This window comes from Megachile rotundata, chromosome 7 (assembly GCF_050947335.1).
Source record: "Megachile rotundata isolate GNS110a chromosome 7, iyMegRotu1, whole genome shotgun sequence".
Lineage (NCBI taxonomy): Eukaryota > Metazoa > Arthropoda > Insecta > Hymenoptera > Megachilidae > Megachile > Megachile rotundata.
In genome coordinates this window covers 16,586,986-16,602,678 of record NC_134989.1, presented here as the reverse complement: position 1 = coordinate 16,602,678, position 15,693 = coordinate 16,586,986, and the positions used below count along the sequence as shown (strand labels likewise).

Sequence of the window (15,693 nt, the reverse complement as noted above, 5' to 3'; positions counted from 1 at the left end):
ACGGTTTTCGTCGGCGTGCCGGTCCTCGCGTTCCTTCGACGACCGCGAAAACCCTCGATGATCGAACGAAGCGTAATTCGCGGAAGCAGCGGTAATCGCTTCGAAAAAGGGAAAAAGAGAAAGAAAGGAAGGTATGCAGGAGAAAAAGCGTGGATCGATCGCGGACGCGTTTCGAAGGAAACGGCTTCGGCATCGCGGCAGACTGAGCTTATGTTTATACATATGTCCTGCACATGGTACGATGCTCGTCGGAGAGGAGGTCGCGCGGGTGGAGACGCAATTTCCAATATTAGAACGGCCAGGCAGGCGAGAGGCAGGCAGAACAGGCAAGGCAACCAACCAACCAGACCAGACCAGATGTCTACCGTGCTCGCTATCGAGAGCGCGACGTACGTTTAGCTTGCTTTCATTACAAAAATGTCACGCACAGCCACCGTGTGTCTTCTTGCTCGCACCGGCCTTTGATGATGCACCCTCACCCTCTCCTCTCCGCTCCTTCCCCTTTTCACCCTTTTTCCCTGCAGTTCACGATCAACCGTCTACCGTCACCGGGTAAACCGTCGCGAACAAACGCCGATGGATCGAGTTCGGTCTTCTACGCGATCGACGTTCGCGCGTAAAACTAGTCGCGTGGTCCGCGGCGAAACTCGGTCATCCGCTTCCGCGATACCGCTCGCGGGTTACGCGACTACGACGTCGGAGCACCGGCTTACGATTATTTCGCTCGACCGCGTTACGAACGTGTCACGAGCAGACGCGCCGGCTTCGGCCCGGTATTTGACGTTTCGCTCGTCGAGCACGCCTGCTCTCGCGACCAGTCGTCCAACGAAAAAGGAACGCCGAGAGAAATCGCGAGAACGTCGATTACGATTCTATCGGAGAGTTATCGCACCCTTTGCGAGGTCGCGTCCGCTTAATTTCTCGATACCGCTGGGCTTTTCGTCCGTTTCGAAACTTCGGAAACTCGTTGATACCATGTCGGTGAGAAAAGGTAGTCGAGAACGATCGATCGGCCCTCAATCTGTTCGTAGACGGAGGCGTACGCAGGTGTGTTCACGGTGCGTTGGTCGGTTTATCGGTTTCGTGGAGAAAATCGTTATTGGAGCAGCGCATCGATCGATACCGAGCGGACGATGTTTTCGATAGAACGGCTGTCCTTTTCAGAAGCGTAGTTTTTCGAAACGAAACAAAATCTCAAAGTCTGCCGCGTTTGAAGCGCGAAATCTGTCCGCGACACCTGACTGGCAACGCGCGGTCGGAACAGAGAGAACCGGGTAGGTGTTTCGGTGTTTCGGAGGACGAGAGAGAAGGAGAGAGGAAGAGACGAAGCAAGATTAATAATATAGGAAAGCCAAAGCCATGCCACCCTCAGACGAGCTTTCCACTGACTCTCTTCTGTTGCCAACAGTTAATCGATATAATACTTGAGAGCGTAACGAGCCAACGACGGCGCGTGTCTCGCCTACCTACCTACCTATGCACGCACACGCGTCAATCTTTTCGCGTTCGGGTCAAGACTGCCTACGCGTTGCTGAAATCTTGCGACCGATGCAGCGAAAGAGAAATCGAGCAAATTTTCTCGCGCCGTAACTCGTGGCCTACGTTTTCCTGGAAATTACCGCGTTACGAGAACAAATGCGCTTTCCAGCTATTTACGCGTACGTTACGAGCGATCGGAGGAGCTTACGAACAAGCGCTATAACGAGATAGAAATATTACGAAGATGATACGAAGCGAATATTCCGGCGCGACGAGCGAGCTTCGTTTCGAGGAAACCGATTATTGGCAAACGTCGTGCGAAAACGTGCACCTGACGATTTTCGTATTTCGCTCCTTACTCTCCTACTGCTCCGAAGAAAGCTCGAGTTTCTTCGAGCAGCGTTCGGTTGGTTGCCTTCCGGCGCTTCTCTTCCCCTATCTCCTTCTTTCCCTTTCTCTCTCTCGCACGGGTTCGGCACACGTGCGCGCACAAACCTCTATCAATCATGCCGAGAAATTCGTTTCGCGATTCCAGCGATCGCGGTCGTTTATCCCGAATCGAGTATCGCGGTTGACCGATCGTTTCCTTCCTTCGCCTTCTTTCGTTCCGGTTTTCCGATCGACGATACAGAGTCGCCCGCTAAAATCTAAAACGATGAATGGAAAGACTCGATCGAGAATCTGTTCGCTTTTAGAATAGCGCGGGAGTTGCGGCCCTTCGGTAATACAGAAAAAAGTATAACGATGTTTGATGTTCGTCGACGAGGCGCGTTGCTTACCAGCGATCCGATCGGTACAGCTCTCGTCGCTTCGACGGTGAGGGAAAAAAATCCAATCAGCCGAAAGAACGGTTTCGAAGCGGAGCACCGGTCGTCGATCGAAACGTCGAAAACGGATCTAGCGTGATCGCCGCGATCGACGACGAACGACGCCGTGTTTCATCGCGCATCCACGACCTGCTGGTTCTTCCTCGAATCGAACGTCGATCGAGCACGAATCACGAAACGAGTATCGAAGAGTTTCGCGGGAAGACACGGAACGTGACGAAAGGCGCGACGCGAAGGAACGCGAAGCACGGACGGCTGTCGCGAGCCGACTGAACGTCTCGTCGGCGAACGGGAAGAACGACGCCGAGCGACCGCGGCGGAGGACGAGGAAGAGAGGTGGTGGCTTGCAACCTCTACCACGCAACCTCTGCACGCCCGAGCCTAGCTTGCACCGCTAATTCTTCCGTGCACCCTCGGCCTCGATACAGCGATCTTTTGCTCGCGATCGAGCAATCTTTCACGCCCGACGAATCGATCATCGATCGACGAGCAAGACATCGAGCACCGATCGACCGCGTTTTCGCGCGGATCGAACGTTGCGCTCGCCTTTGCGAGGATATCGTAAACGGTCCAGCGTGCTCCTGACGCGTCCATATATTCCCGCGAAGAAAGCCTCTGCCGTTGAAGCTGAGAAATAGCTCGCCCCCTCTCGTCCTCCTCTTCCGCCTGTATCCTCGCGACGCCTCGCCGCGCCGCACGGACTCGCGAGTCTTTCGCGATACCACGATCGCAGAATTTCCCGCGGGAAAGATAGAACGGGACGAGTCCGCGGAAATAAAGAGCGAGACGAACGAAACGGCGGAAGCAAGAAACGACCCAATTCCGTGACGAGGATCCGTTCGGCGCTCGATATCGATCTCCGGCGTCTTCGAACGCTCGAACCGACCGCGTGCTCTGGCGTTCCATCGTCGGAAAAAAGCGAGGACGGGAGCAGGCTTGTAGGTGTGGGCGAGAATATCTATCCCTATATCCCTATTCCTGTTTATCGGTAGAAATTCATGCGCGGCCACACGGACACGCGCGCACCGTGCTACGTCGCACCGCGCCACGCCGCGCCGGTCCACCAGCCTATTATACGTATTATTAGCACTCCGTCACGCTCCTGTCATCGCCACGTACGCTTCCGTACGCTTCTGTACGTGTGCGCGCGTCAACGCGCCGAAATTCCTGAATAACTTCCTACCTGTCCTTCCACAATTTTCAACAACACTTGCCGATATCGAAATTTCCTTTGGTCTTCGTTTTGTTTTATACCTATGCTCGGAAGAAGGACGATCCTCGTGTCAGCACTCGGTCTAGTATCTTCGTGAAATCGGTGACGCGATAGTTCCGAGCAAAAATTTCGTTAGAAACGACGAAAGTTCCGTTCCCTCGCGGCGGTAACGTCGATTCGTCGTTCGAACGCAAAGTTTCGCTCGTACGAGAATCGGTCATAAGTTTGGACGGATGATACCGTCACCGGCAGACGAATCGAAGCCACGTTTTACACGACGATCGAAAACGGATCCTAGCACTCCGCGGACATTCGTAATTTACGAGTTACCCGCTCTAGCTCGAGGTAATTTTCGTGCTCGTGAAAATTACACCGACGCGGATCGTGCTCTCCGCGACGAGGGTGGAAGCGAGACAGCCTCTCTGTCCCTCCTACTTTTCTCTTTCGCTCGCTCGCCCTGAAAGTGACGCGAAATCGTGCTCCCGGCGCGGGCTGGCTTGTACCGAGATGTCGATAGCACGAGGAGCGGATGTCAATAGCACGAAGTCGCTCCTCTCGCGAGGGAGAAACCGCGTCAGCCGATTTTACAGCATTTTTGCGAAACCGGCACGAGAAAACGCGCAGTCGTGCCCGCTCGCCGATCCTTCTCGATCGTTCTGGATACAAGTTGACGCGCTGTTTGCGCGAATCCTCGTGCCTCGACGAGCCGAACTTCCAACGAGAACGTGAAACAACTTTTCAATGGTTCGCTTTTTGCCCCCGCCAACGAATATAGCAGCCCTCGGGAGCGTTCGATCCGAACCGCTGCCGGTGACACTCTCCGCGGCTTTAACGGCCGTACTTGGAGCTGGCTTTTGTATTACTTTGCACCGCTGGGAAAGCTGCTCCCGTTCCCGTTGTGCCCGTGTCATCGAGACGCAGCGAGAGTCCGCTGCACCGGACAAACGTATCGCGCCTTCCGACTTCCCTCGTCTCTTCTTTCTCGTCGCCTTCCGCCTCGTAAGCGTTTCGAATCGAACGACGTTCGACAAAATTTTACTGCCCGGTAATCGCCCGGGCGCCGACGATTCGTCAGCTGTCGCTTCCTACGAAATCCGCGCAACTTTTAATATTTGTCTGACGCGTTACAACGGCAGCTTTCCGGTCTTAAACTGTATCTGCTCGTTCGAGACCAGCCTGTTTCGTGTCTCGCGTTAACAAAGAGCGCGTGTTGCGCGAACCGCGTGTCGAGCTCCTCTGGCTGCACGTGCAGCGGTGAAAGAACGACACTGGCTATCGAGCGAAACAGGTGAACCGAATAAGATTATACAGCTGTTTCCCCGTTTCACCGAACCGCTGTCTTTTGCCCTCGAACCGTTTCATCCCTCTCCCTCGATGTTCGTCCACAAGGAAGTTCGTGAGATCCGACGAGAGGCTGGTATTTCGAGAAACGATGATAAAAATATAAAAAAGCTTGTTATCGAGAATGTACAGCTGTACAGAATCCATTACCGAGGCATACTGACTGTTACGCAATTTTCAGAACGTTTATATGAAATTTAGTAATCCTTGAATCTATCGTGCGCTCGATCCAACGATCGTAATTCTGCCGAACTTTCGGACGCGTAAACACGATAAAACGCGCAGATCCATCAGCGATCTACGAAATAAATTTTTGCTCAAATTAAATGGTTTATTTGAAAGAAGAAACGGTGTGCTGCGTTTGACCGTGTCGTGAATCGTGGTCGGAAAAGATTCGCTCCTGTCGAGAACTCTTATTTCGAAAGGTTGACGCGTCCTCGAGAAAAGAGGGAAACAGGATGGAACGGATAGAAAACAGCTGAGGCGCAGCTGGTTTCTGGCATCGCGACGGCTGGCGTCTTCCACGCGGTGCCTCGCGCCTATGTATATGCACGCGACTGACGTATGTGTACAGAACAAACCATCCATGGTAGAAAGCAGAATCGTAATCGTTGTTCGAACAACGTTTTTAGGGGAGAAACAATAAACGAGTTTGAAAAATGTTGCGATCTCGAAACTCGCTCGGGGAAAAACTCGTCTTTCGAAATAACGTTCAAGGATTCTTTAGAAAAATTTCGGCAATTATGCACGAAACGAATTTCCTACACACTTGCTATTTCTCCCTTTTCCTCCACTTCTCCGCGTAAAAGATTCGCGTATCTTTACCGGTTAGGTCTTGCAAGTATCTGAATTTATTTAAAAAAAAAGTAACTTAGAGCGAATGTACTTTGACGCGCCATCCGTTTTCCTCAAATACCGTTAGTACATAAATGCTTACGCGTTTTCCAGCGTGTCCTGTTTCCCGTGCCAACATCCTTACCGACATCTCTTCGCTTCGTCGAAAACTACGAGTCGCGGTCTAAATCGATTTTATGCGTTTCGGCCGAAATTATCTTTTATCGTGGCTTTATCTTGAATGCAAAATAATCGAGTCTGCTACAGTGTACAAACAAATGCTTTATTCGTTATTCGACGTTAACAAAATTCACAAATCTGCGATTTACAAACACGCGCTTAGTCGAGTAACAACTTTCTTATATTTCCTGAAACTTTTTTCTCAGTTTTGATAATTAATCGTCGTCGTTCGAAAGTTTATTGTCGGTTAACGATTTACGCGGATCAACGGCCGCGTAAGGAACGCGATTCCCGTCGATCTATCCTGTTTTCGGCGCCAATTCGGTCTTTTGTCTTTCCAGCGGATCTTTCAATCGAGCGAGTTAACCAGAATCGGACGTGCAGGACGTAGTATCGGCGTTACTGTGATCGTTGTTGCTCTCCGTCGACGAACTATCGTTGCTCTTTATTCGCCGTTTCCGCAGCTTTGCGAATTGAAACTCCTCAACCGGCACTGTACACCAACAATTGAAGTCGTCATTAGTTTCGTTCGCGTAAATCGTTTGCGATGCAATACGGGAATAGGGAAACGATCGTACGATCGAACGATCGGGAAATGAAGCGAAGTAAATTGCATCTAACGAAATAAAAACGAAAAGTATCTGTATTTTTGATTGCTATTATCAAAATTAATTCCATTACAACGTGACTCTTACGTTCCAGCCATAGCATCGGGCTCAACACGCTGCCGAATCGTCAACGATTCGCGTCGTAGCGATATTTTCTTTACCGTACGCGTTTTGCGAGGAAAACGAATTGCTATGGCTGTAACATGTACATGGTATGAAGTTAACAACGAGCAGAAAAAGATTAACTTCGAGTTTCTGACAGCAAACGGTGAACAGTGTCTTAACTAATACTTATCAAAGTGTTGCGTTTCACTGGTGAATCGTGCGAAGAAACTACATTAGTGTCGTTAACGGTGATCTTCGCGTTTCTTTAATTGTACAGAGAGACCGCTAAATTTTATATACACGCTTTACATTCATATACAAACTGCCATAGAACAGTTATAGCACACACTCGATTAGAGATCTAATAGTAAATCCTTTGAACAACGAAGAGTACTCGCTACGTATACGTTCAAAATTTGTATACGTTAAAAAGATTAACGTGAAAATGTTTGCTCGTAATTAAACATTTTTCGATATAGTTACTGATCCAGTCAAATCCATAATTATCTCTTTATGCGTCGAGCAAAACGAAGAAACACCAAGTAATCCATAAACTGCGGCGGTATTTTGTTTCGCTCGACAATTTATTGTAAAAATATTTAAAAAAAAAGATGATTTTTTTCTGTGTAAGATGTTAAAACATTTCAATGCAATAACGACGAATAATCACAGTTTAAGAGAATTCATTGCACGGTACTACGATTACTTGTAGTGCAAGTTTGATTACCATCAGAATCTGGGTCTCGATCCGTAACAGTTTGAGACACGGCTGGTAATGGAACAACTTCAGGTTCCAAAGGTTTTACCGAGCAATCTACATCCTCGACGATTACTTCTTCTGCCAAACTGCTTCTTACCGCTTCTGCATAGAATAAAATAACTAGTATCGACATACGTTACTTTGTATGCTTGTTCGAATAAAGTATGATTACCGTTGAATGCTTGAGGATATTGCTGACTCAGTTTATTTTTTATGATACGAATCCTCTTGAAAATATAATCCAAATCCTTTTTCATTTCTACCAATAGCGCAGTGTGCTTTTTAAATTCTGTGCCAGCAGCCTTTAATCTATTTACAGACAATTGATTACAGTTGGTCAACATTTCGTTGGTCTTTTCGAATCTTTGTAACCTATTGCGAGACAGTTAAGTACAGATGTTAGAATGTTGGAAGATCTTATTTTATTAATACATTACACCAAGAAGAAGTTCTTACATTTGTTTTTGAGCCCGTATCATAGATTCTACATCTTGCTGATCCACTATACCAGCCAAACCTTGTACAAATACCTCAGGTGCAGTATAGTTTTGAAAGCATTCGAAGCTTCCAGGGTCAGATTCTGGTGTACCTTGCGCCGTTGCCATTTCTTAAAACCTTATACATACGCAATGGTAGTGTTCATTTGCATATATTTTTATCATTGTCATTTCCTTTTATCTCTCTAAAATAAATTGTTTATCAGTTGGGCCGTTCTTATGCATAAATGCCTCCATTGTGACGCAAATAACGTTGACATTAACCAAGAATACTGTAAGAAACCGACAACTGTTAAAAGAAAACAATCTTATGAATAATTAAACTTTTGAAGTACTGTGCATTTTTACAAAATGTCATATATTAGAACTGTCAAACTTTAAAAACGATTGGAACGTACATGTATTGCTCACTTTTGCCGATAACAACGATACATTTGTACCTGCGTATTCCTTTGAATCAATGGCGAAACGTTGTCAACTGTATAAAATATCAACGTCCGAACAAAAATAATTCTATCACGAAACGCGTAACATTTTCTCAAGCGTGTAATTCTGATATAATCGAGTTTACGTTATCTAAAATCGCGATAAATTCATTAAGCAAACAGTTTCACCTACAACAGCTGTTCGAAGTCAAATGTTTTCGAGAAGGATAATAGTGGATTCGGCATTCAAATTTCAATAGTAACTGTTGTATCCTAAACCGAAGCTTCGGAAATCTTGTGTGGAGAATAATAATTAAAAAGAAGGATATATCCACGTGTTTTTAGGTTCGGAATGGCACAAAATATAAATCCGTTTTATTCGTCGCAAAATACGCCGAGTAAACCTACAGAGGAAAAGCAAAATATACCAAAAGACAATCATGCAGTTAGTAAACGGTACGAAAACTTATGATTAGCATAAATATCGTTGACTGAATTTAAGCTTATGCATTTTTAAGTAATTCTACTTTCGTTCTTTATCGCCATTTCAATACCTATTTATTCGTTATGGTACATGTAACAAATGTTCTGTAATCACTATCGTAAGAAACATAACCTGCTCATAATGTTTGGGCGAAAAATTTGAAATTGGCTCGATCCCAAACTGTAAACGCTCTTCGATACGCATGTTCTACGATAGATTTATTTACAAAACATTTTCTCTGCGTTATTTATGATCATAAACGTATGTGCAGGCTACAAAAGGAACTCATGGTTTTGATGATGAGCACAGAAAAAGGTGTATCCGCTTTTCCAGATGGGGAAAATTTATTCAAATGGATAGGAACTATCACAGGACCACGTGATACGGTATTTTATATTCCAGCCAAAATTTTAATATGTATGACGGATAGAAAATATAAAATATTTCTCTTATAGGTTTATGCCGGTCTTACGTACAAATTAACTCTGGAATTTCCCCATAGTTATCCGTACAGTGCTCCGGTTGTACGTTTTGCTACTCCTTGTTTTCACCCAAATGTTGACGCGGTAGGGAATATTTGTTTGGATATATTAAAAGATAAATGGAGTGCTTTGTACGATGTTCGTACTATATTGTTATCTATACAGTCCCTTCTTAGCGGTAAGTAACTGCATATTTATAAATGGAAATCCTTGCAAATTTCAGAAAAGCAAACACCTTTTTCTTTTCCTATAGAACCCAACAACGAGAGCCCCTTAAATCCCCTAGCTGCGAAACTGTGGAACGATCAAACAAAGTACAAGAAACATTTAACGGAAGAATATCATAGAGCTCTGAATCGTGACCAACAAGATTCATGATAAGCACATTTTTATAATTATCTCAGCTTATTCGTTTGTATTTTGAATTCGATCATAATTGAGTGTAAGGCATGCGGAAACAAATTGCATAGAATTTATGACGTTCACAAACACTGAATCTTCGGTTTGCTCTTTCCATCTATATGCTCTGTCGCGTTACGAAACGTGAATGTACCTTTTCTATCATTCATTACGATTATTTTTATTGCATAGTTTCGTCAGTTTGCCATATGTATAGGAATTTGTATCATGGTTTTAAGACTGTATCTGCGGATTAAACATTTCTACATCGTCAATTTATACCGAAAACATTTATTTATTTTTACTCTTAGTAATATATATATTATATCTATATATTGACTTTTGGATATATTTTAAACGTTTTTCATACGTACCGATCACACCGATGACATCATTTATCATTGTATAATTCGAAAATAAATATTTTAAACATCGATATTACAGATTTTATTACGTTACAGAAATATACATATTGTTATTACAGCTGTAATTCTATTCATGTACAATTATACGAGATATACACATTAAAATCGTTAGACCATCTTGGAGCAAGTTCTGTCAGTTTATCGAGCGAAATAAATAATTTTTCGGTATTTGCGATAAAGTGAGTCAGCGCTCCATCAAATTTTCGGGAATTATATAATTCTTCTGGCAATCGAACGTGACGGTTTTTGATAAAAATACTATAAATGAAATAAATTTTATTTACTGTTTTATAGGAATTAAAAGCAGAGTAACTTAAACAGAATAAGTATAGGCATCTATACTATACACCGAAACACCGAAAGCAAGTTTTCGCGGCTTAATCACGTGATCATCTCTCTTCGCTGCCCTATACTTTCCAGCCGATAACGAATCAGAAATTAGTCGATCATGTCAATAAAACTGTGTAGTAATTTTCTGAACCATGTACCACTTTACCTACGGGTACCTGCTTTTGCATTACCCTATTTTTCACCACGGAACTTATTTTCGTCGATGATACTAAATAATGCCACGGAGGTAAGATATATACATACATAGTTTTCAATAGCCATAGGAATGACGATAGAAAAATAATGATTAAATAATTTAACAGGAACGTAAAATTAATGTCGATGGGATAAACATTAATTACCTGAAAGTTGGAACTGGAGAACATCCAATATTACTCTTACCTGGTATTATGGGTAAGTGAAGTCCATGGTTAAGTTCACGGGACGAGAGTCCAAGAGAGAGAGAAAAGATACGCGGTAAATCTATTTCAATCTCACACGTTATGCATCGAGCCACTGAGTTTATACTATATCGCATAGATAGAGAGAGTAATAGGAAGGAGAAAGATATCTTCACCGCATGTCTTCCACTCTTCTCGGAACACCGATGCCTCTATTTCTTCGCACAGTTCACATTCCAGTTAGGGTACAACTCAATGGATTGTTGTAAATGGAGTTGGATCATTCGCGATTGGTACCTTATAGGATACCTTGGAGTAAGCATTGAAAACTTTGCACAGTCGGTAGAAAGAGAATATCTTACTCAGTCCTCTGTGCATACTATACAAGAAAGAAAGAACATTGAGATGTTTCTTTTTCTTTCTACCCGACGTCCGCAGCGCCATTCGAATGCTCACTCCTTATTCTTTAAGATTGATATACACATAGTATAAAAATTTAGTAACTTGGAATCGTTACAGCGATGATAGAATGTCATATTTCAGGCACGATTTGGAACGATTTTGGACCACAAGTAAAAAATCTGGACCGAAAGAAATTTACTCTGATAGCATGGGACCCTCCAGGCTACGGAAAATCGAGGCCACCCGAAAGATCGTTCACGGATGATTATTTGCAACGAGATGCCATTACTGCCCGTAATTTAATGAAACTGTTAGGGTACACAAAGTTTTCGTTACTAGGGTGGAGTGATGGTGGCAATACTTCCTTGCTATTGGCTTCGATGTTCCCCGAAAATGTTAGAAAAATGATAGGCATTGCCCCACACTCCTACATGACGTTAGAGGAGGTCAACATTTACAAAAGTGCATTATTTTACTTCTTTTTTAAGAAGATCCTGTTTCGATACGTATCTTCATCCTTTTATTCTTGTTTGCAGAATTGAAAAACATCGACAATTGGTCCGAGAAAATGCGAACACCGATATTGGCGGTATACGGAGCCGAATACTTTCGGAAAACCTGCTCCGATTGGGTCGATATGGTTGAAAGAGTTTACGAGAAACAGAACGGCGATATATGCAGACAGTCCCTCGCGAAGATTAAATGTCCTACTTTAATCGTATATGGGAACAAAGATGCTATTGTTGTTCCCGAGCATCCGGTTTATTTAAAGGAGCACATCGCTGGGGCAAAGTTTGTATAATTAATACAGAGTTATTTCAAAAGAATACCGATGCTTTAAATTTGCACGTTTCAGGTTGGAAATCTTTGAAAACGGAGGACACAGTCTGCATTTACGATACCCTGAAAAATTCAACGATCTTGCTACTAGATTTTTAACCGAATAATTTATGTTAAAGTATTATGTTTGATGTTTTTGTACGTTGTATTACAGTAAAGTTCGAAGTACGGAAACTCGCTGTTGCTCAATATTAATCCTAGTTGTAGTTGGTAGGAAGACATCCTTATCGAGTGCTCGAACCGTTCGTTCTACGATGGAATACATCGAATGCATGACGCGGCATAGAGGACATACGTGGGATAACCGGCGCAGAAATCGAGCCAGAGAAAGGAGCCATGAAACTAAGTGGGCGACGAAGGCTTTCCCGTAAACCTACCGTTTTCGTCAAAACCAATTTCGACATTTTTAACAAAAATCAATCGTCAGATCGCTATTCTTGAAATTTATAAGCATACTTTACACTCAATCATAGGCACTCGATCATCGGACGACAGTTATTGATCCGATTCTTCTTTCGATCTCGATCGCATCGCGTAAAAGAGTGGATCAATACGCAGATAATTTGACGAGACGAAACAAAACGAAAATTAAAAAGGGGAGCATAGAATACGGAATAGTAGAATCCGTAGGAACGCGAAGAACCGCCCATCCGAAATATCCGCAATGCGCTTCGGACGAAAATCGATCTTCTTCCCCGTCTCGGCTACGCCCCAAAAGATCCATTCGCCAAGCAACCGCAGCGTATTTTATTTTTCGCCGCAAATTAAGTCGAAACTTTGGCAATTACTCCATTATTTTCACAACGTTATTTTGCCGAAGAAAATTATATCGGTTTTAAAAAATGAGTAAAAAAGTAAGAGTATTTTGTAGACATCGTGCGTCAAAACGTACAAAACGTAAGAAGAATACGAAAACAAATGTTTCGAGGATTTGCATCGAGAGATTATCCGCGTACAGATAGAAAGTGGTCTTGTGCCACTTATGCGGGCTTCTTTAGAGTCGAGCGAAAAACAGCGGACGATCGAGTACTGCTTTGAATCGCTCGTACGAACGAGTTACTTAAAATTACGAGTCGGTAAAATCTATGACACACTAATGGCCTCGTGACCTCGGTTACCATCAACGGTCGCTCCTTTCATTGGATAATTATTTATTTTGCTTCGGCCGATTACCGTTCCACTTTAGACCCGCAACTGAAAGTATCGGAGCAGAGTTCCAACGCTGCGCGACATGTCTTATCTTGATACGTTCGTCGTGCACTTTTTGGATTACGCGTGCGAAATTGCACGTTTCTGCGAAACATCGATCAACTTATCGGTGTAAAGGACCATGGAAAAACAAATAGAAGAGGTAACGCGTAAGATGCACTGGACCTGGCCAAATATGGATAGACCGCTCCGCGATTCGATCGCGTAAACCTGTTTTTATTCTTTTCGTTCTCTCCTCTATCTTTCTTTCTTTTCTTACAGTAGTTTTCCTTTATGTTTATTTGTTGGTTCGCGCAATCAAAAATGTGTAACAAACGCGCGTAATCGAGAACGGGATGCAAATCGTGAAGAAGAAATTTCCTCGAGTTCAATCCTTTCGTCGTGACAACAAAACAGCTTTGTTTGGATTAAGCATGACCACAACCCAAATATGTAAATGTCTTGCCCGTTTTGGAAACGAGGTATCACGATGACATCATTGTAAGCTGTTGCTCAATAAACCTGCCTGTCGCAAAATCGGATATTCTCGAGACACACGTAACGTTTATTACTTACTAAATTATTTCCTGCACTATAGTTCGTATACACGGTGTATCTACGAGTGTAAATGATTGCGCATTGCGCATAGAATGTTTGTTTAATCCACGTTGTATTGATTTGCAGCGGGTAAGTTTACAGTGACAACAGATGTGAAACGTGACAATGATACAGAAAAAGTACAAACAAAGATAAAGATGATTATCACGAAAAAAGGCGAAAACGTTGTTATTATTTGATAGTACGGTTAGTCACCTTAAAGATACAGGATTAGACGAGGAGACTGCGAGGTAACTCGATAAAAAATTTTACTTTTCTTAATTAGTGTCGTGGAGAAGCGTACTTTGTCGCTATGATCTTTAATGATCTGCCGCCGCTTTGGTACGCGAAGATGAAGTCGAGGTGCTAATTGAGACTGAAAATGAAGCGAAAGGAAAACGGGAAAAGGAAAGAGAAGGGGAGGGAAAATCGAACACAATCGAGAAGCAGGACTGCGTGACTCACAATCAGATTTCGAAGCTACCGTTATCGACTCGATTCTCCCGGTTCTCGTGGCTTTACCGTGATGTACCTCGCAGGCTGTCCTCCGAAGTAGAAAACGACACCATTTACGGCAACTTGCGGCTCCGTTGTTACTCGTTTTCAGACCCGTATCGTTCGAGATCGTTCGAGAAAGTGGTCGCGTGTCAAAATCTTGTCCTCGATACGACTCGGACACCCCCGTCCCTGTTACGACCTGGTTATTCCGAAATGTCTAAAATGTGTATAAAGCACGCATGGATATTTCGACGAATCGAAAAAGCTCGAACTTAGGAAAAAATCGTGAGAAAACGAAGAATTTCAAAATAACGGAATAGAGTTCTTGGTAATCTATATTATCGCGAATGATGCTAGGTATCGCTTTTACCGTGTCAGTCAATGCGTTGAGAATGCACTAATGCAAAACCTAGCCGGACACTAGCCGGTGTCACTTTCGAGAATATTAGCCGTGGTAATCGAAACCCGTCGATACGGATATACGGGTGCGGAAATATTTAGACGTATCCATCGTGCACAACGTCCTCGGGATCAATAAAAGTTGAGGCGGGGCAAGGTTTGGCGTGGCCGCCGTTCCGTCTCGGTTCCCTCGACCCACCGCTGTCAACGCTCCCTTCGAAACGCGCAAATTATACCCAAGATTTTCTTCGCCTTTCGAAAGATTCGTTCAAATGATCTGTTTATTAATTGCAGTCGTACTCGAGACTTTATCAATTATTTTTTGTTCGAGAGAACAAGGTACAGTTAAAGTAATTAATTGTCATACAGCTAGCGTTGAAAACATAAATATTTTATAGATAATTCGTGTGTATTTAACGGTATAGCCTCAGTGATTCCGATCGATTCTCGGAACAGGGTAAAATTACGCTTTAGAAGGTCGATGGCATCGTGACTCATAACCACCCCCTTTTGACACGCAAGAGGGTATTCCGTCCATCGTTGGAAAGGACGTTGTTCGTCGCAAATTCCTCGTGTACATCGATAAAAATCGTGCGATTATTTAACGCGAATTTCAGTTCGGCGAAAGATTAATAGCAAACGTCACTTTTCTGTGAGCTCACAAAGATAAAATGTCTTTAAATAACAACTTGTTAGATCAACCGTCGATTATCGAGATGGCACGGTCCATGATAGGTAGTAACAAGGCGGAATATTCTTTTTTGTACTCGCGAGAACGTGAGCACGATGTCTTGGTTTGTCTAAATTGGCTGTGATGTCATCGAGCGTTTATATTCGCGCGAGCAACGAAGGACAATGCGAATAGAGACCATCGAGTCTTCGCTTTCTGTATCCAATTAAAGGATTCGTAAAGTGCAACGTAGGACCGATAAGTGATTTACATATTCCACTGCTTTTTCGCAATTTTTCAAAACAGGAC

General features: G+C 43.7%; 3 protein-coding genes across 9 annotated transcripts; 2 read left to right on the top strand and 1 right to left on the bottom strand.

Annotated features, from left to right (window-relative positions):
• Positions 1 to 5,956: 5,956 nt before the first annotated feature.
• Positions 5,957 to 10,935, bottom strand: LOC100880163 (kxDL motif-containing protein CG10681). 5 transcript variants are annotated; one of them, XM_076533750.1, is made up of 5 exons: positions 10,792 to 10,935; positions 7,804 to 8,116; positions 7,520 to 7,719; positions 7,315 to 7,449; positions 5,957 to 6,367 (listed from the first exon to the last, which is right to left on the bottom strand). In XM_076533750.1, exons 2-5 carry the CDS (start codon positions 7,950 to 7,952, stop codon positions 6,237 to 6,239), a joined length of 615 nt encoding a protein of 204 aa, XP_076389865.1. In that variant the 5' UTR covers positions 7,953 to 8,116; positions 10,792 to 10,935; the 3' UTR covers positions 5,957 to 6,236. The 5 variants fall into 5 exon arrangements, with proteins under 5 accessions (XP_076389865.1, XP_076389864.1, XP_012147428.1 ...); XM_076533749.1 differs by lacking the exon at positions 10,792 to 10,935 and adding an exon at positions 8,463 to 8,594; XM_012292038.2 differs by lacking the exon at positions 10,792 to 10,935 and adding an exon at positions 8,243 to 8,477 and having other exon boundaries at positions 7,804 to 8,133.
• vih (ubiquitin conjugating enzyme vih) lies at positions 8,591 to 9,913 on the top strand. The gene is made up of 4 exons (XM_003706170.3): positions 8,591 to 8,725; positions 9,025 to 9,139; positions 9,209 to 9,413; positions 9,489 to 9,913. Exons 1-4 carry the CDS (start codon positions 8,622 to 8,624, stop codon positions 9,611 to 9,613), a joined length of 549 nt encoding a protein of 182 aa, XP_003706218.1. The 5' UTR covers positions 8,591 to 8,621; the 3' UTR covers positions 9,614 to 9,913.
• On the top strand, positions 10,103 to 13,775 carry LOC100875534 (serine hydrolase BPHL). Of its 3 annotated transcripts, none has more exons than XM_003706134.3 (6): positions 10,103 to 10,238; positions 10,354 to 10,636; positions 10,713 to 10,803; positions 11,334 to 11,654; positions 11,729 to 11,984; positions 12,049 to 13,775. In XM_003706134.3, exons 2-6 carry the CDS (start codon positions 10,508 to 10,510, stop codon positions 12,137 to 12,139), a joined length of 888 nt encoding a protein of 295 aa, XP_003706182.1. In that variant the 5' UTR covers positions 10,103 to 10,238; positions 10,354 to 10,507; the 3' UTR covers positions 12,140 to 13,775. The 3 variants fall into 3 exon arrangements, with proteins under 3 accessions (XP_003706182.1, XP_076389859.1, XP_012147430.1); XM_076533744.1 differs by having other exon boundaries at positions 10,206 to 10,636; positions 12,049 to 12,170; positions 12,240 to 13,775; XM_012292040.2 differs by lacking the exons at positions 10,103 to 10,238; positions 10,354 to 10,636; positions 10,713 to 10,803 and adding an exon at positions 10,970 to 11,105.
• Positions 13,776 to 15,693: the final 1,918 nt, after the last annotated feature.